General features: G+C 17.3%; 2 protein-coding genes across 2 annotated transcripts; both read right to left on the bottom strand.

Annotated features, from left to right (window-relative positions):
- Positions 1-6,617: 6,617 nt before the first annotated feature.
- Positions 6,618-22,797, bottom strand: LOC108001947 (elongation of very long chain fatty acids protein 6-like). The gene is made up of 3 exons (XM_017063285.2): positions 22,664-22,797; positions 9,598-9,963; positions 6,618-8,522 (listed from the first exon to the last, which is right to left on the bottom strand). Exons 2-3 carry the CDS (start codon positions 9,924-9,926, stop codon positions 7,985-7,987), a joined length of 867 nt encoding a protein of 288 aa, XP_016918774.2. The 5' UTR covers positions 9,927-9,963; positions 22,664-22,797; the 3' UTR covers positions 6,618-7,984.
- Positions 13,327-22,804, bottom strand: LOC108001949 (elongation of very long chain fatty acids protein 6-like). Its single transcript, XM_062079803.1, has 3 exons — positions 22,664-22,804; positions 15,951-16,356; positions 13,327-14,142 (listed from the first exon to the last, which is right to left on the bottom strand). The coding sequence occupies exons 2-3, from the start codon at positions 16,277-16,279 to the stop codon at positions 13,602-13,604; spliced, it is 870 nt and encodes a 289-aa protein (XP_061935787.1). The 5' UTR covers positions 16,280-16,356; positions 22,664-22,804; the 3' UTR covers positions 13,327-13,601.
- Positions 22,805-26,748: the final 3,944 nt, after the last annotated feature.

Raw genomic sequence — 26,748 nt, 5'->3', positions numbered from 1 at the left:
CAAATTCTAAATGATAAAAATTCATTATTTAAAATTTCAAATATTTATAATATGAGAAATGTTTTCTCGAGAGGTAATCTTTAAATAAATGTTTTCTCGAGAGGTAATCTTTAAATAATGACATATTAGAATTATATCCCATAGAAGATTTAATACATTAACAATTATATTTGAAAATTATATTATTTTATATTAAAAAATAATTATATATAAATAATTATACGTTAAAAATTAATAGATATCAAAGTAAAAAAAAAATAAAATAATTTTATAATAAAAATATAATAAAAAAGAACATCTTCCATTTAATAAGGAAGATTTAGAATCAATAATGTTATATATTTTAAATTCAATGCATTTTCTTCTCAGTTTTGAAGATTTATATTCATTTTCTTCGAAGAAATAATATAATAAGATAAAATAATATTTCAAATTTTAGATAATAGTGAAACATATGAAAAACATTTCAGTTCTTATTATATATATATATATATATATATATATATATATATATATATATATATAAAAAACACAAATGAATATTTTAAATAAAGAGAAAAATAGAATATTAACGATTATTAAAAAATTTTAAAATGCAAATAAAAAAATATATTTTAATAAGAGACTTCAATTTTCAATAATTAATAATGATTGATACATTTCTTTACTCATTTTCAATCTGCAATAATCTACATTTATTTTTTGATATGTAAGAAATATATTATAAAAAAATAAAAATAGAAAAAATGTTAAAGCTTTATTTATTTATTAAAAAACTTAGATGTCTTATTAATTCTTTCTTCTTCTATTTAACATAATTTCAAAGATAGACATGCTTACACATCTATAAAAAAAATTATATCGTTTATTTATTATAACAATTTTAATTAAAAATTTGAAGTTTTTCACTTATCAAAATATATAAGATAAAAAGGACATGATCATTGTTTTATTGTTAAAAATTTCTAAATGAATTTCTATATATTAAATTTTAATTTGTTTATATATTTTTTAAATATGTTTTTATATATTTTATATATTTTATGTTTTATATATAAATATAAAAATTTTTATATATATTTATATACATAATACATTTTAATATAATATATCATATACATTTATATAATTTTTATCTATAAATATATATAAAATATATATAAAAATTTTTCAAAACATTCTCAAAAATATATTATACATATATACACACATAAAAAATATATTATATTATAAATATATATACTATTGTTTTTCTTTCTGCTATCACGAGATGAGGAATTACTTAAACAAATGCCATTAATTTTAATAGAATATATTGCATGTGCATAATATTTGTCGAATCATTGATAGTGAATGATAGTGAAAAATAAGAAAAACACTATTTATATAGCATAAATAAAATTATGTGTGTGTATATATATATATATATATAATGAAACAAAGAGAGATATTTTATCTTCGTTATCGCATTTTTTCGCTTCATCGAATGTAAAAATAAATTATTTATAACTTAATAAATAAATAAGTCAGTATTTTTGCATCAACTTTTTTGTTTGTTTGTTTTAATTTCTAGAATTGATCTTCTAAAAATATTTAAATATCATTATAATATATCATTAAATATATTGTATCATTAGTATATTAAATCCTAGCATAGGAATACGAGATAAAGAAAAATATATGATATAATAAAAATAATTTGATCTATACACAAGCTGTTTTAATACACAAAGAAAAATCGCAAACTACAAAATTGATAAACAAAGAGAATGAAACTTTGATTGATTATTTCTTATTAATATTAAATACCAATATTATTTTAAAAAAAGATATACTTATAAGTAATTATACGATTATATCATATATTTCTATAATAAAAATAAAAATATAATAATAATAAAAATAAAAATTAAAAATTTGATGTTTTTTTAATTATTAGCACTGAAAGGACACGATCGTTGTTCTATTGCTAAAAATTTATAAATAAGTTTCTAGATATTAAAAAAAATTAATTTTTAATTTTGAATTTTAATGCGATATTTTTATAAAGATTGGAGATATCAATTTCAAATTTATTAAAATATTTTTAAAATTATATTTTTATAATTACATATCATTCATTTTCACTTCTGTATATCACGAACTTGAGATGATGAAAAATTTAAATAGTTTTATTAATAGATTTTTAATCTTAATACATAATTGAAGATTTTTATTTTAATAAGATTTTTATATTAATAAAAATAAAAAATAAAAAAAATTAATTTTATATTTCTTATACAATTATAAATTAAATAGAAAGTATAATTAATTTTTGTTTTAAATCATTAAATCATTAAATCATTTTTTTCTTTATTTCAATTTTTAAAATTAAAACATACTGTTATATTCGTTATTTTATATAAATTTTATAATCACAATATTGTATAGAATTTGATCTTTCAATCGGATTTTCAATATTAGAAATTTCAATATTTATTTATTATTTCAATATGATAAATAGATATGATAAACTCCATCAAACTCATAGTAACTGATATAATATTTATATTTCTGGATCCAAAAACTGATTAAAATCTATCCTTTTATACACATAGTTATATTAATATATATGCAAAATATTTAGCAGATGTCGCTTATTATTTTTATGTATTGCAACTTAGCAAATTGCAATTTGTGAATAATTATAATGATTGTGAATAATTTGAGTTTTTAAATATAAAAAATTTTGCTGAATTTTGAGATAAAATAAAATATATAAAATTTCACAAATCGATATTAACAAAATGAATATTACAAAGAATACAAAATTTTAACATCAATATTATATCATAAAAAGAAAAAATTAAGAAAAAGTTTTCATCATATTGCAAAATAAATATTACAAATAATTATTCATTATTATATTAATATATTCATTTTTGGAGAATCGATTCTGGGAATTAAAATAATTTGGTATACAAATTATATAATTATTTGATACACAAAAAAATAAATAAATATATGCATTTGTACATATACATAATATATGCATTAATATATAATATACGTATACATATTTATATGTATCTTTTTTTCTCATTTACATACATATTTATATATATCTTTTTTCTCATTTATAATTTATATATAATTATTCTCATATATAATTTATACATACATATATATACATGTGAAATGAGACAAAAAGAGATGATATCGTCATTACTATCACACTTTTTCTCTGTTTTGCTTCATCACTTTTACAAATTTAACTTGTTTAAATAATAAACAATAATAACTTGAATAATAAATATTTTTTAAATGTAAATTTTTTTATTTATTTTGATTCGTAAAATCATTTTTCTGAAAATGTTAATATATCCAACATATGTTAATATAATATCCAACATAAGAATATGAAAATAGAATATATAAAATAATGATAAGAAATTATTCATATTTTATATATTTTATAATTATTTATATTGTATTTTATAATTACTTGATTTATATATATCTACAAAAGAAATTTTTGACAATGAATTAAATTTAAATAAAATGAAAATTAGACATTTCAAGTATTTTATGTTACTTTATTAAAAATTTTATAACAGAAATTTCTTGTATTTTTATTACAATTTATTTTTAATTTGTTTTCCAATTTTCGATCTAAAGGAAGAAAGTTGATCAAAAAAATATTTATAAATACTCAAAAATATAAATTTTTTTAAAAATTTGACTTAATGATTTAAATTTTTTTGAGAAATTGGACGGATTAGTTTATTATATTATTAGAAGTTATATAAAAAAAAATTTTGAAAAATTTACAACTTATCAAAATTGTGAAGAAAATAGTAATAGATATTTTTTGCAATTTTTTAAATTTAAATATATATACATAATTTATAGGCTTATTTAATTTATATTATATTTATATTATATTATATAATTTATATTATATTATATTTAATTATAAATATATTTAATTTATAGGCTTACATTTTGTAAATTTAGTACAATTATATTAATTATAAATTATAAATTTCTTTCAAATCGATTGATGTAGAAAGAAGCATCAAAAGATATAAAAACTTTAGATTTTAGACCACCTATGATTTTTATTACCTTTATCTATTTAATAACTTTTTAGCTTATAACTTTTTAGCTACGTTAAAACATTCAAGAATAATTGAATTAATTTAAAAAAAGGAAAAGAAAAGCTTGAAATTTGAAACAATGATTACATATATGATATGTTTGATGTAATATTTTATGATATTTTATGTTTATTGTAAATAATATCTCATATGATTATGCAAAATGGAATTTATATGATTATTAAAAATAATAAAATAAATTGATTGCTTTTTTTGAAATTATATGGAACTTTTATATCATTAAAATTTATTTTTTAATATTTTTACGCAATTTCATAATTTATTTTTGATATTTAACTATTTTATATTTGAAATTTCAATTTAAAATTGTTTGATTTTATTCTAATTTAAAAAAAATGCAAAGTTCAAAAATTTCTAAAAGTTCACATTATTTATACAGCATTTTTTTACATAAAATTTTCTAAAATTTGTTTGTTTTTTTTATTTATTGTTATTTTTGTATATAAAATATTTCATATTTCTCCTTTCTATATATTTTAATCTAAATAAAAAAGATTTGTGAAAATATTTCTTATTTTGCAAGTATATCTATATTACCATTCGAATGATTTGAATGATTTGAATAAAGAATTCGAATGATTTGATCAATTTATACAACAATAGTATAATATCTGTTTAAATTTGAGCAAAATGGATATTGAGAATGAATTAATAATAAGAAATAATACTCATTTCATTTTTTATTAAATCAATAAGTTAATGATTAAAATTATATATTATAAAATTCAACATAATAATGACAACACTTATGTACATTATAATAGATTTAAATACATAATTCATCAATTTCTATTTATCGATATGTATTATATAATATATGTATTTATGTCATAAATTTAACATAAATAATTTAATCAATGTAAATAAAATTTTTAATCTATTTTAATCTTTTAATAGCATGAAATATCTTTCACATTATTTTTATAAAGTTCTACTTATTAAGGATTTATGAAAGATAGAATCATTGCAGATATTTTATATATAATTTCAAAATTAAAATACCTTCCGTCAAATACTTTTGGACACTAATATACGCTAGTAATTTCATTCAATCTTATCGTGGATTCGAAAAATTTAATATCTAATTCTTCATTGAATAGCTTTATGTTACACTAGGATGATAAAGAGAACGATATAATATAAAAATTCCTTTGATTCATGTAGTATATGTATATTTATTTTTAAATTTCGCAACGATGTACTGAGCAATTTCTATCTTAGTTATTTCTTAATTATTTCTATCAGTTGTAATCATATGAACCAAATCATGGATCGTTTGTAACTAAAATTTGATGGAAATGAGTACAGTACAAAATGATATAATTTCAATCAGACATTATAGAATTAGATAACCAATATGTATTTTTTGACTCGTTTTGCCTTCAACTCTCCGATTCCTTGTACAGTTTGAAAAAATTTTCTACTTCTATTCCTTTGTTTTCTTTTCTTATTCTACTTTCTATTTTGTATTTTTACTCAAGTACCGAATTAGGTTTGAATATTTACATACATCTAAATGCAAGAGTGTGGATAGATGTCTTAGATAAATGTTTTGGCAATTAATTATATATTTCGCTTATCGAATCCTGTCGACGAAATTCCGTGACATTAGGATTCATTCAAATTACATAACGAATCGGCTGAAGATATCTTTAGATATCCAATAGCTATTTCATATATTGTTGTGGAGAAGAGTTTAGAGATTACTAAAAATACATATTTGATATATATTTGAATATATGTTTAAAATAAATTTAATCAAGTAATTTTCATTGCATTTAAAATTACTTATAAATTTAAATTATACGATAATAATCGATTATGGAAATAATTTTATTAAAAGAAAATATGAATAATTATGTGGAAAAAAAAATATAATGCTTATATTTCAATGGATATAAAACATAGTATTAATATGATATGAATATAAATATAATGAATATAGATATTAAGTTTTGAGTATTATTTGTTTTTATTTAGTAATTTCACATTGCAATAAAAAATATTGAGTTTAAATTAGACAGAGACGAAGCTTTTTGTCTCTATTGATGTATTTTTTCATTGACGTCATTAGCGATTTCTTTATATATGCAAAAATAAGCAAGTTTGTAGAAAAATATATTTAATCTTTTTAATTTGAAATTTTAGGCGAATATGATTTTTTTTTATTTGTTTTTATGAATTTTGACAAAGGCAGGTTAAGTGTCATACAACGAATCATACATTTAATTTATAGATTATTAAAATCTATAGATTTAAATAAAATATCTAATACAAGAATGCAAAAATTCACTTATGCATTAAAATTTTGTGTAACGTTAATATTCTTAAATTTTTTTTCTAAAATTTATTTGAGATAAGTTTTTGATAAATAAATAAACAATTATATAATACGTATATTGTATATTTTGCTTAAAATTCAAAAATAGTTATTCGTATATAAAAAATATCAGTATCTTTATATTTTGTTGAAAGGTTTTATTACAAAAATGACTTTATGATACAATACTTTTTCGTTCTTCCACCGTATTATTTCATCTAAGAATTTAAAATACTTATAATTCGTTAGTTAAATCTAATTGAGCATATGTATATATGAATTTTTTTCATTATTTTCATGTCTAAAACCCAAAAAGTGTCTTACATTTTTATAATATACATATATAATAAACTAATAATGATTATAAGTATATCATATAATAATTATGATTTTTTTAAATTATATTTTTAATTATAGATTCTTTCTAGAAGAATCTTTCTAGAAGATCTATAAATAGAAATGCTGATTTGCGTTTTTGATTAATTTATCTATATTTTCGTTTAAAAATGAATCTCCCTATGATAGTCAGAAGAAATATTTGTTTGAAATATTATTTGATATTTTATCATAAAATTTGAAAACATTTTTTTCTATTTACAGAGCATATAAATTCATTTTTATATTTATTTCGATTTGTTTTAAAGAAAATAATGCAGTCGGTAAAAGTATATGAAAATATTTCTACAGAAATTGATTTTTTTGATTTACTTCCGCGTATTGTTCCATCTTCCTCATTTTTTTTTTGCATTGTATACGATTTTATTTTCACTTAACAAATTTCCAGACATAATATACAATCGATTTGATATAGAAGAGATGCATATAGATGAAACTTTATTATTTAATTTTTGTTTTCTGTTATTATTTAAAATAATCAAACTTAGTAAATAATGAATCATGTGAAAACAATTTATATCTTGAATAGTTTTAAAGATATCTTTATTTCAAATTAATTTGAAATAATTATTTGTTTTTTTGTTTGCTTCTTTATTTTAAATAAAACAACTATATTGCTGACAAATATTGTTTAAAAATTGTTTATAAATTATATAGTGATGAAAAGTTCCTTATAAATTCGTTGTTTTTATAATAATTTTTACGTTAAATAAATTGATAGAATTATATAATAATTAATTAATAATAATTATCTAAAAAAAACGATGAAGTTATTAAATAAGTTATTATTAGATATATTAATAATAATTTATTATTAATAAATATAAGTTTAATTAAGACAATAAATAGTATTAATATATTTAATATTATAAAATTTTATCATAAAATATTATACTATTTATATAATTGCAAAATTTCAAATATTATCATTCTATTTTGTAATTCCATTTCATCAATTTTACTAGTTAATTTTTTTGATTAATAAAAATTTTTAAATAAAATTTCAAAAATTATTTCTACAAATGTAATTTCATTATTAAAAATTTTTAAATCGATATCGAGAAATGATAAAATAATTTCTACAAAATTTGATATGTTTCTTGTATTTTTAATTAGTTTTGAACTTGTTATGATTCTCTTTTTCTTTTGTAATTTTCTCTTTAAATTTATTGTTCTTATTAATATAAGATTCGTAAAAGAATTTACAAAAGAGAATAAAATAGGTAAAGTATATAAACAAACCAAATATAATGTTTTTATGCGAGACGTTACATTCTTTCTCGTTTTTCAAATATTGATAAACCACAATATTTATAATGCAACCTATAATCATTTGTACTATCTGTAGAATTGTAATTAATATTGAAATGAATTTTGGTATTTTGTATCTCATTGCTTTCAGAGCATAATAACTATACATTATGGAATGCACAAAATAATTTAACACCATAAACCATCTCGCAGATGCAGCATGTTCTGAATATGAGAACCAAGAGTAAAGAAGAACTGTTATATGATGGTACCAATGTAGAAAAATTAATTTTTGCTTTCGTAATATTATAAACATTGTGTCGCCAAATTCCAGAAGTTTGGATAGAGCAAACATCCATGACCAAAAACCACATACCACATCCTGTTCAATAAAGCTGCAAGAAAGAAATTATTAAAACTATTATGTTTTCTTTTATTATTACTATAATAATATTATTTGAGTATGACATATAAATAATAGAGAATAATATTCAAAAGATAATAATTATATTATATGATTTAGAAGATTATATAATATTAATTTGAATATTACAGAACAAATTGGTGAACGGACATTATTATGTCAAAATGTTATAAGCAAATATTCAGAAATCATTCCTTATTTGCATGATAAAATATTAATATCTTTTGTTAAAGATTGTTGACTTTGATTATATTTTTATAAATTTTATTAAATTTAATATATTATCGTGATCTGATTAAATATATTATTAATGGAAAATGTTATAAATAAAACATTAAAGTGTAATAACTTTCGATATTCCGTATAATCCAAAGTTAGTTTTAAAATTACGTTTTTAAATCATATTTATAAGTCAAGATATAAAAAATTTAAACGAAGTTAATCTGCTCTCTTCGTCTTTTATGTAAGTTCAAGGCTTGATATATGATTAATGAATAAGTAATTTTCAAAAGTTTTATTATTAAACTATTTTTATGTAAATATGTATACATTTTTCATGTTATATATGTTTTATATATAAAATTATATTAAAAATTTTTATATGTGATATGAATATATCACATTTTTTTCTTCGAATTTTAATTTTATTTATATAATTTAAATTAAACCTTATAAATAAATTTATATTCAAACTTCTGATTGATGATAAATCTTTAACAAAAAATATTAATATTGAAAGAAAAATTCTATTTATTTATAAAAATAAGTATGAAAGTATTCAAAATGTTTTGAAATCATATAATATAATTTTATGTAGTTAAATCTACATAATAATAATAATAAATAATTACTGATTAGTATTATATATAATTATTGATAGTATTGACACTTTGAAATAATAATATATATATATTGATGATATATTGATATTCATATATGTATATTTTACATATTAGTTGAATATTTGTTTTGTTTTAGCTGCATAAAAAAGTCTATTCAATCAAAAATATTTAAAAATAATGAAAAAATATAAATAATTTATTTACCTAGGTATACAAACACTATGATAAAAACCGTGATGCGTTAATGTATGAATCATTTCTGGTAATGTTCTAAATATTCCAATAATAGAGAATAATGAAAGTAATGAACTCCATAGTATAAGTGGCCCTCTGAGATTAAATCTTGATCTCTTTGACATGTAATATTTTCCACTAAAGATTACGATAACGTAAATAATACAATAATAATAACTATTTGTCAAGTTATTTTGTATCCATGTTCTGTTTTCCATATGAACGAAATTTTTTTCGAAGTTAAAAACATACGAATAATTAGGTGTAGTAACTACTTCAGTATAAGATAGATTCTTCATTTTGATATACTTTTTTGCTATTAATTAGTCAATTAATCTGAAAGGAAAAACAAAAATTAATCTTATTAAGAATTTCTTTTAAAAATTTAGAAAATAAAAAATTTTTAACAAAGTTTAAAATTTTCTTATAAACCTTAAATTTTCGATGTTACATAATGCTAAACAATTGTATTATTAATTAATATATATATATATAAATTTTTTATATTATAATTTAAATAATAATCACATATATATAGGATCTATCAAATATGCATCAAATATTATAATAATTGTACATAATAACATATAGTAGCATCAAGTTTTTTCTTCATTGTAATAATAAACATTAATTTGAATTCATAAATAATAAACATCAAACAATTTCTTACCATTTCATTTGACTGAAAGAGTACTATAAAATCTTAAAATAATTTGATTTTATAAATTATTATATTATATAATAATAATAATTGACTAATATTTTGAAATTTTTTTTTATCAGAACAAAAAAAACGTAGAAATAAATAAATAATGAAAAATTTTTTAATTAAAACGATCGACTTTGAATATTATTTATTAAAATATTATGAAAATAAGTAATTTTTATGTACTAGTGAAAATTTAATATTATGTGAAAACTTAATATTATAAAATACTATGCTAAGTTTAAATATTATAAATTCAAAATGATTTACTTAACTTGTATCTGTAAAATAATGTAGATTTGACATTAAGTTTCGTAACATTAAAATTTATCCCATATTTACTTTTTATCCTACAATATATTCATATATATGTATAAAATATATATATAGTTTCTTTGCAAGATATTTTTGGAGGACGATTATATTCAAAACAAAGAGAAAGTAATTTGTATATAAATATATCAGTTAATGTTTATTATGTTAAGCAGTTTAAATTTGTATTAGAAAAATATTATATATTATCTAACCAACAAATGTATAATGTAATCAATGTGCAAATTGTTTATTTTATGTGGACACACGGATTTTAATATCTTATAAGAAATGAAAGATATAAAGAAAATGTTCAAAAATGTTCAATAAGAACAATACGTAATAATTATTTGATTAAATATAACATAAACACATAAATTTATGTATATACAAGATCTATATAGAACATCTTCATAATATAACAAAATATCTTTTAAAGAATTGAAAAAAAGAAAAAAAAATATATACATATATATACATTTCATTATGTTCGTATATTATATTTTATTATATTGTCTTCTAGTATTATGTTTTCTTCATATTAAATAATTTTCGTCTGAATATTTTCTTTGTATTGTTTGTTTTTTTTGAGATATTAAACTAGATAAAACTTTATATTTTATTGGTTATATTGTATTTGATTAACAATATATATATATATAATATATATAAAAATATATATAATATATATAAAAATATATATAATATATATAAAAATATATATAATATATATAAATATATATAAATATACATATATATAAATAATTTATTATTATTTCTTTATATACTTAATTGATTTTTAAATATTAAGCGTTAAAAATATAATTTTAATTTGCATTTCTAAATATATTTAGAAATTTCTAAATTATTGTCTTAATACATAAGAGAAAATTATAAAATGTAAAATTGATATGCAAAGGAAATAAAACTTTGTTTGATTATTTCTTTTAAATCCAATACTATAAAAAAAATATTCACAGAGATAAGATTATCGTTTATTTGTTATAACAATTTTGTTATTAAAAATTTGATCATTGTTCTATTGCTAAAAATTTATAGATATTTTATTTTTTTTAAATACTAAATTTTTAATTTTGATATGATATTTTTATATATTCTTATAAAAATTGGAAACATTCAAAATATTCTTAAAATTTTGTTGTATTACTGTTTTTTTTCATTTCGAAATAAAAACTTAGTTAAAGAAATTCTATTAAAAATATAAAAAGATTTTATGAAAAATTCTACTATAGAATTTTAAAATTAAAGTTGTATAATTGCAGATTTTTATTCATTAATAATGATATCTTAAGAAAAATATCATAGCAAAAAAATTAAAAAAATTAACTTTATATTTTTTAATATTCTTATATATTTATATATTTATAAATTAAATAGAAACTATTATAATTAATTTTTATTTTTTTAATAATTTTTTTAATTATAATTTATTGTAATTATTATTATTATTTATTTGTGGTATTATGTAATTTCGTTTTTATAATTATTTTGAAACGTTCAAAATAGAATAGAATTTTTCAATTTAGGATTATATTTTACAATTATAATAATACATATTACAAATACATATTACAAATTTCTTTAAAATCGATGTAAAAATTTTATTTCAGATTATAAGTTTTATTATTTTTATTTATTTAATAACTTGTAGTTTATAACAAATTAAAATATTCAGAATTTATTAAACTAATTTATAAAAACAAAAAGCCTTGAAAAATTAAAATTTGGAAGTAAATATACATTACTTATATTTTAAATAAGTTTTAAAATTTAGTTATACATATAGATTTTTATTTAAAATTAATTTAAAATAATAATTTGTTTTTTTTGTTTGGTTTATTTCAATAAAAAATCTAAAAAAATTTTGATGAGATTTTTTCTAGATAATAAGTATTTAGAGAATTTTTAAAAATGTATTGATTTATTATTGAACAATAAATTAGATATTTAAGATAATAGTGAAAAAAAGAAAAAGAAAATAGAAAATTCACCTAATAAAAATTATTATAATGATTAAAATTACAGATAATTATTTTATTATTTCATATTTTTTCATTAAAATCAAATAATAATTATCTAAATACAAAAAAATAAAAAATAAATGAAATAGTATGTAAATATTAAAATAATTTATATTTTATACATACAATTATTATATAAAATAGATAACTTATAACTTATAAAATGTTTAGAATTATTTAAAAAAAATTCTAATTCTATAATATTATATATATATTCTATATTATATTTTATATAATATGATATAATATATTATATATTATATGTAAAATAATATTATAGAATAAAAATTTTATTTGAACAAGAATTTATTTCTATTGTTTTTATTCACATATTTTGCATATATTATTCGCACTGTTTATTATTTATTCTATTCATTATTGAAATATCCATTTTACTGATATATTCATCGTACACAATTTTGAAAATTGTTTACAAATTACATAAAGAATAGTGCAGATGCAACAAAAAAAATATATTATCAAATTTAACTATTAAATATCAAATAAAATTTATATAATAATTATTTAAATAAATAAATAAGTGAAATAAATTATATGTATATAATTATATATATTATTAATATGTTCATTACTATTAATATTCAATAATATTTTAAGTTCAATAATAAAATAATAATAATAACAATAATAACATTTAATATCATAAAATGTATATCATATAAATATTCCACTATTAAAATAATTCAATGTTGCAAAATTTAAATAATTTTTATTCTGTATTTGCAATTTCATTTCACTATCAATTTTACGATCTAATTTTTTTATCGTATCAATTAATAAAGATTTCAGAATAAATTTTTTTAAGTTATTTCGTCAAAATAATTTCATGATTTTAAAAAAAATTCTTAAAAAGAATATAATTGGAAAAAGTTTTGAAAAAATTTTGATATGTTTCAGTTAGCTTTGAACTTTTTATGATCCATTGTTCCGTTTATAGTAAATTTCTTTTGGAATTTACCATTTTTGTCAATATAAGATTTGTAAAAGAATTTGCAAAAAAGAATGAAATAACTAAGATACATAAGTATACTAAAAATCATATGTATACGTGAATTTTTACATTCTTTATGGCTTTCCAGATAGTGATAACTCATAATACTTATGACGCAACCTAAAATCATTTGAGTTATCTGTAGAATAGTAATTAACATTGGAATGAATACTGGTGTTTTGTATCTCATTGCTTTCAGAGCATAATAACTATACATTATGGAATGCACAAAATAATTTAACACCATAAACCATCTCGCGGATGCAATATTATCTGCATATGAAAACCACGTGTAAAGAAGAACTGTTATGTGATGATACCAATGCAAGAAAATTAATTTCTGCTTTCGTAGCACTATAAAAATTGTGTCGCCAAATTCCAGAAGTTTTGATAGAGCAAACATCCATGACCAAAAACCAGATACCACGTCCTGTTCAATAAAGCTACAAAAAAATAATTATATTTTTATTTTTCTTTTCATTATTATAAATATAACAAATATAATAATATTACTATATAAATAATAATAATATTATTATTATAATATTTTTTAAATATGATATATAAATAGCACAATTATTTCATATTGATTTAGAAGATTATTATTTAATATTAATATAAATAACTTGAAGAACAAATTGGTGAATGAATATTATTATGTTTGAATGTTCATGAGCAAGTGTTCAAAAATTATTCTTTATTTAGACATTTAATTTTAAAATTGGTACTTTCTGTTAGAGTCACTGCGATTTTGACTGTTATATGAAATCCTAAATTAATAATTGATATTCGAAGAATCGCATATTAATTGGAATTATAATATTTAATTCTTTATATTGTGAGTTTCAATAATGACTACTTGACTTCTTATTAATTTTTTTTTAAATCATTTATTAAATTTTCTCAATTTACTTTTAATTATTTCTAATTTTATGATGACTGATTGACATCTAACTAAATGCTAATTTTTTAAGATTATCATTTTCCTTCAATTAGTTCCTATAAAACTATATCTATTATATTTATAAAACTAATGTTTAACTCTAGAAAGATTAAAGAAGAAAAAAATTCTTCGAATTCTCTCTTTCACCATTTATAAGAAATTTATATGAAAAATTTATATTTATTTACAGAAAAAAAATTACTTTTTTTATTTCAAATTTTTTTTAGAAGTTATTCTTATCTATATTTTAACTTCAGGATTTGCATAATAAGTCCTGATGTATTGATAGAAAATAGATGAAGAAAATAGATAATATATTTTATTTTTGTCAATATTTTAAAACGAGCGAAAGATGTATATACTGATGTACACCAAGAATATATGGTGCAAATGAAGAAGTTGTAGATGGCTTCTGTCTACGTTTAATATTATTCAATTATTATTAAAAATGCATATTCTTCATTTATAATAGCAAATATAATTATTATATTATATTCTATCGTTATTTATTTTTAAATACTTTGGAATTAAAAATATGAAAACCTTAAATAAATTCTCTCTTAATATTTTTACATAACAGCTTGAAGTTTGATTTTAATAATTAATAAAGTTAATAATTAACTTTCAAATTTTATTATTAAATTGTGGATTTTTATATAAAAATTTTTTTTTTTTATGGTAAGTATATTTTATATATGTATAATTACAATAAATAATTTTTATAAGTAAATGTGTTATATATTTTTCTTTAATATTAAGTTTATTTATATGAATTGAATATTATAAACAACATTGAATATTAAAATAAAAATTAAACTTATTCTGAATAAAACTTTTAATTACGATATATAATATAATATAATATTGAATAATTTGTTTGTAAAAATAAGAATGGGAATATTCAAAATATATTGAAAAAATATATTCATTTAAACAATTTCTTTTTTGGATCAATTTTTTCAAAAATTAATTTTTAAAAAAATTAAACAATAATTATTTATTAAAAAATTATTTATTAAAAATTAAAAAATAATTATTTATTAAATATAATATTATAATTTAATATAATTAAATTTACGTAAAATTACTTATATTTTTAAATAATGATATATATTTTGAGAAATATATATATTAATTAATTGATATTGATATATATACATATATTTTATATATTAGTATATTATTATATATATTAGTATGTATATTGAATATCTGATTTTATTTTAACTGCATAAAAATCTGCAATCTATTCATATTCTAATCAAAAATATTTTAAAAATAGTAAAAAAATATTAATAATATATTTACCTAGGTATACAAACACTATGATAAAAACTGTAATGTGTTAATATATGAATCATTTCTGGTAACGTTCTAAACAGTCCAATAATGGAGAACAATGAAAGCAATGAACTCCACAATATAAGTGCACCTCTGAGATTAAACCTTTGTCTCTTTGACATGTAATATTTTCCACCAAAGACTAGAATAACATAAATAATACAATAATAAATACTATTCGTCGAATTATTTTGCATCCATCTTTTAGTTTCCATATAAACGAAATTTTTCTCGAAGTTAAAAACATATAAATAATTAGGTGTTGTAACCACTTCAGTATAAGATAGATTCTTCATTTTGATATATTTTTTTGTTATCTGTTAGCTTATAAATTGCGAAAAAAAAATTTTCTTCGTTTTTGATGCCAATTAATCTGGAAGGAAAAACAAAAAGTTCTTATTAAGAATTTCATTTAAAAATTCAAGAAATAAAAATTTAATAAATTTTGAAATTTTTTTAAGGAAGTGTTAAGAAATTATTCTTAATTAGTATGTACTATATGTATTATATTATATATGTATATGGAATCATTGTATTTAAAGTTTTAATACAAAAAATCTGAATATCTATCAGAAATTGTGATAATTGTACATAATAGTTAGCATTTTTTTCGTCATTATAATAATAATATCAAATTTTCAATCAACTGAAAGATTAAAAAGATAAAATCTAACAATAGCTTGATTTTACAAATAATCGTATAAGATAATAATGTTGACTTGCATTTCAAAAATTTTTTCAAATCAGAACAAAAAACAATTAAATACAATAAAAAATAAATAAATAAATAAATTTTTAAATAAAACAATCAGACTTGGATATAAATGATTTTATTTTTGAAGGATTTTAAAGGATTATATTAAAGGATTAATCATATAAAATATTTATAGAAAAAATAAATGATTAGTAAAATTATTATTTATTATCTATAAGATTATATTAAGATTTATCGATAAACTTTGATTTATTATTTATTATATTAAAATAATATGATAATAAATAATTTTTGTATGTTACTGACTAATTAATTTAGCATAAAATATAATTACAAATTCAAAATGATTAATTTTATTTAATTTTATTAATTAATTTCATACATAAAAAAAATTTAGATTTAATATTTTTTAGGTTTTACAATATTTGACTTGAGATTTATTTGATTTTTATTTTATTTTATTTTTAATGTATTCTTCTATTTTAACTTAAAGAATATATTTTGAAAAATTTCTTTTTTTATTATCAATAGATTAAAATGAGATATAAAAATAATCATTACTTATTCCAGAACCCTTTTAAAATTCAACAGATAATACTTTCCAATGTATGTTCAATAATTTCCATAATTTAATTAATAAAAAACTGTTAAAATTGAATATCATAAAAAAATGTCAAATATTATTGTTTTTTAGAATAAATGAATAATCATAGTGATAATTTAAATAATAGTAATAATAGTAATAATACTAATAATAATTTGTTCTAAATTTCAGAAGCCAAATTTATATCGATCAAGAAAGCATAAATAAATTATCAAAAATATAATTTTAAAAATAATATTATTTGATATATATTCCCAGCAAAAAATAAATTTATAAAAAAGAAAGCCATTTTACTAAATGTTACAAATTTATTGAGATCAACAAGAGGGTATAAACTCATTATTTCTTAAATCACATTTTAACATTTGGTTTACAAGATAATCAAATTCTGAAAAAAAATTCATTTTTTAAAATTCTAAATATTCATGTATAAAAATGCTTTTTCGAAAACTAATTTTCAAATAATGACATATTATAAATAAATTCTATGGAAAATTTAATATATTAACAATATATATAAAAATAATTATATTATTTTATATTAAAATATATATATTAAAAATAAATAAAAATAAAATAATTTTATAACAATTAAAATATAATAAAAAAAATTCTTTTATTTAATATTATAAGAAAAATTTAGAACCAATAATGTTACATTCAAATAAAATGTTATATTTCAAAAAATATTTCAAAATATTATATTTCAAATTAAAAGCACTTTCTTTTCAGTTTTGAAGATTTATCGAAAAAAGCAATAATATTTCAAATTCCCATAATAATAATAAAATATATGAAATAAAAATGCGGAAAATATTTCAGTTCTTATTGGTATATATGCTAAAAAACATATATGAATATATCAAACAAAAACTGAAAATCGAATATTAAAGATTATTAAAAATTATGAGATTTAACTATAAAGAACAATTCAATAAGAAATTTTAAAATTTTAATTTTTCGAATGATTGATAATGATTGATATATCTTGTCTCTCATTTTCAATCTATAATAATCTACATTTATTTTTTTGGAATATAAAGAATTATAAAAATGAATTATTATTATAAAAAAAAAAGAAAAATGTTGAAGTTTTTTTTTCTATTTATTAAAGAACTTAAATATTATATGTGCAGAATATAATCATAATTAATATTTGAAAATAATTAGCAATTTTCAAATTTTAAAAAATATAGAATAGATGAGTTTTATTTTCTGGCATAATTATTTATATAAAGATTTTGATTTTCTCTGTATACAAGCTTGACATATAGACATGTTAACAAACTTTCTAGAAAAAATAATAAATAATAATAAATAAATAAGTCATGTTATATAATAAACAAGAATTATTAATTCATGAGATATTTCAATTTAAATTTTTAATATTTATTGTATGAATGTAATATTTATTGTATGAAAAACAAAGAAGATAAACAAGATTTTTCTTATTATTTTTGTAAAAAAGATATTATATATTTATGTAATGTATTTCTTTATACTGAACAATTTTTATAAGAATATTTTTTTTATAACATTCTTTTCTTACAAAATATTTTATTGTAAATAAAACAGACATTCTATATATATATTTTATTGTTATTATTATATTTTTTATAATAATTTTTTTTCAAACATTTTCTTTATTTCTGTTCCTTTGAAATATTAAATTGTATTTTAGATATAGGATATCGTAAATATTCTATGTTATAGATATACATATCATTAGATAGAACTATAATATTTATTATTATAAATTTATTATAAATAATATTTTATTCATTTCTTTGCTTATTTGACTTTTAAATATTAAAATTGAATAAAATTATGTGAATAAAAATGTTAATGATTTGCATTTATAAGCTTATTTATTTATTACGTTCTAATATACAAAGAAAAATGACAAAAAATGCGAAATTGATTAATGCAAAGAAAATAAAATTTTAATTGATTATCTTTTCTAAATTCAATAAATTCAATAAAATTTTAAAAATACTTATAAGTAAAATTATATCGCTTATTTATTATCAATTTACAATTTCGTAATTAAAAATTTGAGGTTTTTTAATTATTAGCATAAAAAAAATTCGATCATTTTTTTTATTGTTACGAATTTATAAATGAATTTGTTCTAAATATTAAATTAGAATTGTAATGTCTTTATATATTCTTATATATAAAAATAAAAATTAAAGCTATTCAAACTTTTCAAAATATTTTTAAAATTATATTATAATTATATATTATTATATTTATAATTATATATTATAAAATTATATTATATTGTTTGTCTTCATATTACAAACACGAAATGCGAGATTTCTTGAATTAATTTTATTAATTTTAATAAAATTTTAACATTACATAATTGTCGATTTTCTTCTGTTTTCTTAAGAAAAATATCGTAGCAAAAGAATAAAAAAAATTTTCTTTCTTGCATAATTATAAATTAAATAGAAAATATTACAATTAATTTTTGTTTTTTAATAAGTTTTTTCTTTATTTCAATTTTATTTTTCATAATTACGACTTACTGTAACTGTTATACTTGTTGTTCTATATCATTTTGTTTTTATAATCATAATTTTTAAACATTCTATAGAATAGAAATTTTTAATTTTTCATATTATAATTTCACTGTTAATTTTATATATGATAAATGGATTTCATTGAACTTATAATAAAACTGATACAACACTTATGTCGATGAATTAGAAGACATTAAATCTATTTTTCGTAATCATACATGCCAAATATTTAACAGATGTCGCTCGTTACTTTTATGCATTGTAATAGCAGGAAATAAACTACGATTTATGAATAATTTTTTAAATATTAATGATTTAAATATCAAAAATTTTGGTCAAAAGATAAGATAAAATATGTAAAATCTCATTATAAATCAAGATTACAAAAAAATATTTCTAATATATGAAAATTATAAAAAATATTTGTAATATTTATAGAATTTCAACATCAATATTCATTCTAATAAGAAAAAATTAAAAAAAAGTTTCATTGTATGAGAAAATAAATATTATAATATTATAAATAACATTTATATGTTAATATATTAATATGTTTATGGAAATTGGAAAATCGATTTCAGAATCTATAATAAATAGAATATTGATATATAAAAAATATATAAATATATACATATACATATACATATTAATATATTAACATATAAATGTTATTTATAATATATATATATATATATATATATATATATTAATATAAATTATATATAAAATAAAACGAAGAGAGATAGAACTTTTTTTTATTATACTATTGTATTCTATTTCCACATCATTATATTATATTGAGCGCGAACTTAAATTATTTATACTTTAATAAATAATCTTCAGTTAAAATTTTTGTATTTGTAATTTCTATGTTTTATTATTATTATTATTATTATTATTATTATTATTATTATTATTATTATTATTATTATTATTTTCTAAAGTATTATATTATACATATTTAAGATAGTTTTAAAGCGTTGATTAATATTAAATAAATATCGGTTAAAATTTATTTATTATTTATATGCAATTGAATTGTTTATGTTAACGCAAAATAGTCAGAGATAATAATATGATAAAATATTTTATTTTATCTTCGTCTTATTTTATCTAATGTAAACTTAAATTGTTTATAATAAATAAACTATAACTAATACTTTGTATCTTAATTTTTTTATTTATTTCATCTTTAGAATCAATTTTCTAAAGATGTCTAATAAATATATTAATATTTTGTCAGAAATATATACGTCTCAGGAATAGATAGAATAAAATATGTATAAAATATTAAAAATAATTTGATCTATACATACATACATATATATATATATATATATAGAAAGATTTTTAATGATTAAAATTTAAATAAAATAAGGATTAACATTTTTTCATTAATATTTTTTTAATAGGAATTTTTTTGCATATTTGATAGAATTTATTTTAATTTTTTTCCAATTTTCAATGATTAAGAAGTTCAATTAGTTAAAAAAATATTGACAGATTTTTAAAAAGATAATAACTTTTTTTTTAAATTGAATTTAATGACTTGAGATTCTTTGAGAAGTTAGATAGATTTATTAGATAACATATAAAGGAAAATTTTGAAAAAATTATAACTTGTTAGAGTTGCAAAGAAAATAGTAATAAGTACATTTTTTTATATAAATATTTAATGAAAAATTTATAACCTTATATTTTATAGACTTAAGGCAATTATAGTAATATACATATTATCAATTTCTTTTAAATCGTTTGATATAAAAATAAGTAATAGGCATGGAAAGATATAAAAATCTTATTTCAGACTAACTACGATTTTCATAATCTCTTTATACATTAGAGTATTCAAGAATTTATTGAATTAATTTGAAAGGAAAAAAAGAGGGCTTGAAAAAATTGAAGTTTGAAATAGTGAATACATATATGTTTTTCATGCTTATTGAATAATTTTCATGAATAATATCTCATATGAGTATTAAAAATATAAAATAAAATAAATTGAAATTATATAAGATTTTTATATTATTAAAATTTGTTTTTTAATATTTTTACGTAGTTTCATAATTTATTTTTGGTATTTAATATTGTTATTTGAATTTCCATTTGTTTGATTTTATTTAATTTAAAAAAAGTGAAAAATTCATAGATTTTTAAAGTTCTTAATATTTATACTGCATTCTTTTTATATGAAATTTTCTATAATATATACATATTTCATATTTCTTTTTTCTAGATATTTTAATTTTATTAAAAAAGATTTGTGAAAATATTTCTTATTTTATAAGAATATCTACTACCATTCTATGCTATCTTCTATCTACCTATCTATTACCATTCATCCGAATAATTTGATCAATTTATACAACAATAAAATAATAATATTTGTTTGAATTTTACCAAAATATATATTGAGAATAAATTAATAATAAAAGATAATATTAATTTCATTTTTTTATTAAATTACGTATAATTTATAAATATTGTTATTAAATCAATATAATTAAAATTATATGCTATAAAATTTAGTGATAATATTTATGTATGTTAGATTTAAATATATTTATCGATATTTATATAATATATGTGTTTTTATTATAGATTTAATAATAATCTAATCAGTGTAGAAAAATTTTTTTTATCTATTTTAATGGAATGAAATATTTTCCACATTACTTTTATGAAATTTTACTCTATGGAATGTACAATTTATAAAGAATAAAATCTTCGCAGATTCTTTATTCATTATTTTGAAATTAAAATATCCCAATTCCATAAAGAACGAATATACTTTCGAGGGGTAATATATGCTAATAATTTCATTCAATCTTACCTTGAATTCGAAAAATTTGATATCTAATATGTGATTCTTCACTGAATAGTTTGTTTTATATTATACTAGAATAACGATAAAAAGATAGATATAATGTAATAATAATTCCTTTAATTCACGTAGGACGTATGTTTATTTTTTAATTTCACGAATAAGAATGCAGTGTGCAATTTCTATCTTCTATCACTTACAATCATATGAACTAAGTCATGGATCGTTTGCGACTAAAACTTGATAGAAATAAGTGAAGTTTAAAATGGTATAATTTCAATCGGACGTCATAGAATCAGATGATTAGATATATTTCTTGGCCAATGTTGCAATTTCTTCTCAAGAAAGTGGCCTTACGTTACCTTCACTCTATATCTTATGCTTATATGCTTTGTCGCATCGTGCCTAATTCCCATCTTTTCATTTTTTTATATTACAAAATATCATAAGTTTATTGACTTATATTAATTTTTTCCTCAATTCCCTCAAATCATCGTTACATTGTCATTACTTTTACATCGCAAGTAGTAGTGATAAAAGTTCAAAGTGTAAACGATAATTTCATTCAATTATTGAAATAAATGAATAATTTCAATCTATATCTTGAATTAATTTATTTTCACTGAACAAAAATTATTCAATAACGTACACAGCGCAGTAAGAAAATAAAGATATAAAATATGATAATAATATATGAAATAATATATAAACAATAAAAAATTATTATTTTTTTTTGTTTTATAAAGTAATTTTCAAAATGTTCAATATTATTAATTAACATTAATATTAACTTAGATCGGTTTTAATGATTTAAAAATCATTGTCTTTGAATTTTTTGTTTAATTGCTTTTTTAGATGTTATATATATTATTTAAAATGAATTATATATTATTTGAATAATTATTTTGGAATAATTTATTTTTTTCAATTTCAATTTAAAATAGAGATTAAATGAAATTTGATTTTACTTTAAATTAATACTTGTGTTAAATGAAAAGAATAAAGGAAGTGCAAATGGGGAGTAGGAATTCCGTTTTTATCCGAAAATTGTTATTGTATATATGCAACTGTATTGTCATGCAACAATTTCTATCACGAATCTATACATATATTTATAATAATAATAGTTTTTAAAATGGAATATATTTATTCTTTTTATTCTTTTGATTTTCATTAGTAGAATTTTTAATTTTTAATCTCATATTTAAATTGAAATTGAAATAGAAAAATAAATTCAATTTGTATTTAATATATTGTATATATATATTTGTATATATATTTAATATATTGTATATATATATTTGTATATATATTTAATATATTGTATCAACAAAACATGAAAAAAAAACAACTTAATAAAAATTTTAGCAAAACGATTTTTAAACTGTTTTATCAAAAAACATAATACAATTAAATGATTATCTAAATGTTGTATTGAAATCTTTTAAGATTATTTTGAATGAAAATAGAAAAATTTTGCATTCTTAAGTATTTTTATTAATGATATTTTTATTAATGTCCTATTTTTTGTTATATTTTTTTATTTAAATGCATAGTTCTTAATCTTTGATTTCTTAACTATTTCATAATTTCATAATTTCATAATTGAATTAATGAATGAAAAAAAACATAACGTCAAATGTAATTTCATATATATATATATACATAATGAAATATACATTAGCTTGGCAAGAGAATAATATCAACTTTATAAATTCAAAAATAAGTCAATTTATCATAATGTAATTGTGTATAATTTTTCAAGAAATCATATAAATTTTTTTACAAAACTATAAATTATAAAACTATTTTAATTATATTTTAATAAATTTAATAAATATTTTTTATATTTTTCGAAATATTTTCCGTAAATTTACAGTTATTAATAATATTATTATCTATACTTAAATAACAACAACATACCGTCCATTTATAATATTCATTACAAGATATATGAAATATTTAATTGGAATAGTTGCATTTATATCTTCTTTGAATCCATTTTATATGAATAATTGAAAACATAAATTGTTTTATTTTATATTTAATTACTATATCTATTATATCTTAATTTACATTTATTTCTAAATTCAAATGAAAATAAAATATTTTATGAATATAAAATAGATAAGACTATTTTAAAATAAATATCATAAATAAATATCATAATTTGTATTTTTAAATTAAATTAATAATAAAGTATATTTTGAAATTAATTATTTTAAAATCAAAAATCGACATAACAAATCACTTTGTTTGTAATAATTAATAGAAATAATTTTGAAAGATAATCAAAAAATTAAAAATTATGATATTTATGTTAGTGTAATAATATCGTATTTGATAGTTGTATGTATTTGATGATTATCAATTAAAATTAACGCTCGTAAACATTAATTGACTTGAAAAATATTTTCAACATAAAATGATCAATAAAAATAAGATATGATGAATATACTATATGTAAATTCTAAATTGCCAAGATCAGAGTTGGGCTCTAATCTGCTGAAAAAATAATTAATTAAAATTTCGAATAAAATTATTTTAAGCTATAATTTTATTTAAAATATTTGAATAACATTTATTCGTAGCTGATTCAATCTTTATATAACTTTATTTGACATTATTATCTTCATTTCATGTTTTGAATAATAAATTATTGAAATAATTTTGTTCTCTCCTATTCCTAAAAAATTATCATAAGATCTTTATGTATAGAACATTATCTAATTTCTAACTTAGGGATATCACGAGCCGACGATATTATTGGTTATTGGCATGTTTCATCGGGAAAGTGTGACTCTCCCAATTGAACTAAGATGGGATTTTCTGAGAGTACGAGTTTCATTGGTAATGAAAGTTTCATGATTGGTGATCATGTCGTAGTTTGACTGCTGGATACGACAATTAGATAATTTGTGAACATATTGTGCCTTGACCGTTAAACATTATCGTTATGTGTAAAAAAAGTTTCATGGCGAACACGTAGTCTGACCACTGATTATTGATATGACAGTTAATTAGTTTTATTTTAATATCACATCGGATATGATTACCTGCTATGATATTATGAGAGACTTTGCTCTTTAATAAACACATGCTCCGTGTTTTAAGTCAAGTTGAAAAATGATTCAAGAAGTTCAAATCAATCGGTACAAATCTCGCAGATGAAGAAGGAAGAAGTCGATTATGAAATTTCGACGACCAGACATTTTTGATTTTTGCTGATTGTTTTTTTGCCAAAAAATTCGTTGAGATTGCGAAATGATTTCTAACTATATTCCAATTATATTCCAACAATATTCCAACGTTTTCTCGAAATGGTAGAGCATAATATGGCGAATATGGATATGATTTTCGATATGCATTTAGTTACTAAAAGAAAGGGTTACTTTTATGAAAAAAAATTAAACAAAACACCAATTTTTAAAGAAAAAAAAGTCGCGAAAAAAACCCATAATAATTATGCATCGACTCAAATAAATAGCAAAAGCGTTAGCTATTTATTCACTATTGAATTCTTTATTACATTATATACTAAATGTCATATGAATTGAAATTTTGAAATATTAAATGTCAAATATGAAAATATGTTTAAAAAATTCAGATTTTGATAAATTATGTAAAATTAACAATATCTTATAATAATAAAATAATATTAAATAAAAATTTTTATCAAAATTACCACAAAATTATAGTCTTTTATTAAAATTATATTCTGATAGTCTTCTATTTTTTATTAATCAAATCATTACAATCCAAAAAAAGCGTCCTATTTTAATCAACATTCGCAATTTGATTAAACGTAATACTTTTTCAATATTATTCCAAATTCAATCTCAAATTGATGTATAATATTTTATTTTCCTATAAGTAATAGACCTTGGTTAGTAAAATTATATACACTTATTTTGAGCGATTATTTAATTATAATATAAAAAAAATCATTATCAATCGTTATATAAAAAAAATATTGAATGCTCTTGAAACAAAATAGTAAATAAAATATAAAAAACAATATTTTCATTATAAATATATCAACTATAATTTCATTATAAAAATATATAATTATAATTTTATAATATTTATAATCA

This window comes from Apis cerana, linkage group LG9 (genome assembly GCF_029169275.1).
Source record: "Apis cerana isolate GH-2021 linkage group LG9, AcerK_1.0, whole genome shotgun sequence".
Classification (NCBI taxonomy): Eukaryota; Metazoa; Arthropoda; class Insecta; order Hymenoptera; family Apidae; genus Apis; species Apis cerana.
The sequence above is the reverse complement of the archived record's forward strand: the minus strand, read 5'-3'. Positions and strand labels throughout refer to the sequence as shown.

Coding starts and splice junctions, on each gene's coding strand:
- LOC108001947 (XM_017063285.2), bottom strand. CDS start 9,926: ATGAAGAATCTATCTTATACTGAAGTAGTTACTACACCTAATTATTCG. Junction 8,523..9,597: donor CATAGTGTTTGTATACCTAG/GTAAATAAATTA, acceptor TCTTTCTTGCAG/CTTTATTGAACAGGATGTGG.
- LOC108001949 (XM_062079803.1), bottom strand. CDS start 16,279: ATGAAGAATCTATCTTATACTGAAGTGGTTACAACACCTAATTATTTA. Junction 14,143..15,950: donor CATAGTGTTTGTATACCTAG/GTAAATATATTA, acceptor ATTTTTTTGTAG/CTTTATTGAACAGGACGTGG.